The sequence below is a fragment of the Lipotes vexillifer genome, unplaced genomic scaffold (genome assembly GCF_000442215.2).
Source record: "Lipotes vexillifer unplaced genomic scaffold, Lipotes_vexillifer_v1.1 scaffold1696, whole genome shotgun sequence".
NCBI classification, from domain to species: domain Eukaryota; kingdom Metazoa; phylum Chordata; class Mammalia; order Artiodactyla; family Lipotidae; genus Lipotes; species Lipotes vexillifer.
In genome coordinates, this window is record NW_006788411.1 from 259,865 (window position 1) to 261,501 (window position 1,637).

At 42.8% G+C, this 1,637-nt stretch overlaps 1 protein-coding gene across 1 annotated transcript in view; it reads right to left on the reverse strand.

Annotated features, from left to right (window-relative positions):
* The window catches only part of TAF1 (TATA-box binding protein associated factor 1), a gene marked incomplete at its 5' end in the record, with an annotated part of 74,130 nt that extends 73,132 nt beyond the window's left edge, over window positions 1–998 (reverse strand). The window contains 4 exons of the mRNA XM_007461589.1: window positions 9–15; window positions 132–239; window positions 328–455; window positions 822–998. Of these exons, the coding sequence (XP_007461651.1) occupies window positions 9–15; window positions 132–239; window positions 328–455; window positions 822–998 (420 nt within the window). The remainder of the gene's footprint in view (window positions 1–8; window positions 16–131; window positions 240–327; window positions 456–821) is intronic.
* Window positions 999–1,637: the final 639 nt, after the last annotated feature.

The window sequence follows — 1,637 nt, forward strand, 5'->3', positions numbered from 1 at the left end:
AGCAGGAATTGAGTGCTAAGACAGAAATATAAGGGTTCAAATTAAACTCCAGCCTAGGCAAGATTTACCCATATCCTCCATCAGAAGAAAGCAGTGGTTCCCATTCACCACAGAAAAAATGCTACTTTTACCTGGATAATATTTCCTCCAAAGGTGCCTCGAAGACCCTGTTGCTTAGGGTAGTAATATTCATCATTGGAGAGATTCCATGGATCTTTCACTTCTGGCTGAGACATGTTCTAATGATAGATCATCAAACCTTAGTGAGACTACCCTTCTCCATTACCTTTGTTCTTCTAACACCAAACCCCTTTTCCCTTCACAGACCTGCTGTGGCTCCTCCTTGATGACTCCTGTTTTCCCTAACAGAATTCGACTCTTCTTCAGAGATGACTCCTTCTTACTCTCCTTGGAGGGGGAGTTAGAAGTAGCCTCTTCCTTTTCATCTGGAATTTCTGAGGAAACAAAAGTCACCCTGCAGTTGTTATCCCTTAAGATTCACCTTTCCTAATGACACCTTTGCAATTCCTAAGCAGATTTCTCATCCTTCTCCAGACCACTTCCAGTCCATAATCAACTCCAACCAAACTACACTCCTGACATCTCCAAGGTAATACTTTCCAACATTCCTATCTTATGAGTTTTCCCTAAACAATACACAAATACTAGAAACTGACAGCCACAACTTTGCTCTCTCAAACTGCTATGAAGAAGCTTCTAGTCTTGACCTTCCCAACCCTTCTGATTTGCTCCTGCCCCCAACATTAGCAGAGCAAGCTGTCAATTATGGAGGAGAAACACTGACCCAGCCAGTACCATACCCAAAATGAGGTTCTCATCATTGGGATCAAGTGTCAAAACAGGAGGCTCCAAGAGCCGGGGCATGGCCTGAGCATCCCAAATGATATTGTCCTCCCAGCGTCCATATACTAGCTCCTCATTGTCAATGGGAAAAATGGAGTACCAAGGTTTGTCATCATCCAGGGTTGCTGCAAAACCTAGTCAAAACACGAGAAAACAATAACAAACAAAACATTTATGCCCCCTTCAATTCTAGCAAAGGGAAAAGGAGCAAATGCTAGTAGTTACTCATGTGGCTACTGAAAAGGAACCTAGTGGATACAGTGCATTTTAAAAAATGTTGCAGACAAAAATGCTCACTGCAATGTTTTTTATAACAGTCAAAATTTAAACAGCTAAGTGTTTAATAATGGACTGATTAAATTATGGTAATGATATGGTAAAATATGCTAACAATACATGTAGTAAAATATGTTATATTTAAAATATAATTATTGGTAAATTATGAAAACATCCAAGTATGACTTCTCTGTAACTAATAAAGTGTTTAGATAGAAGGGAAGGAAAGAGGTACAGCTCCTGGTCAGCCGGCAGTCGCATCCTTCCCGCGACCTCCGCCCACAGTGGGGCAGAGGCCTGAGTAAGGAACTGGGCGTGCTCTGCAGAGTCGCAACCTCTGAGGGCAGCAAGAGGCAGAGGTGCAAATGCTGGTGAAGGAGACGGGAGGTGTGTACCTATCTGTGCTCTGGAACCTCACAAACTTCGGCTTCCACACTCTTCCTCTGATTCCTCCTCCCGAATACCTTCTAAAGGTTCTTGCCGTGTGGATGAAAGGC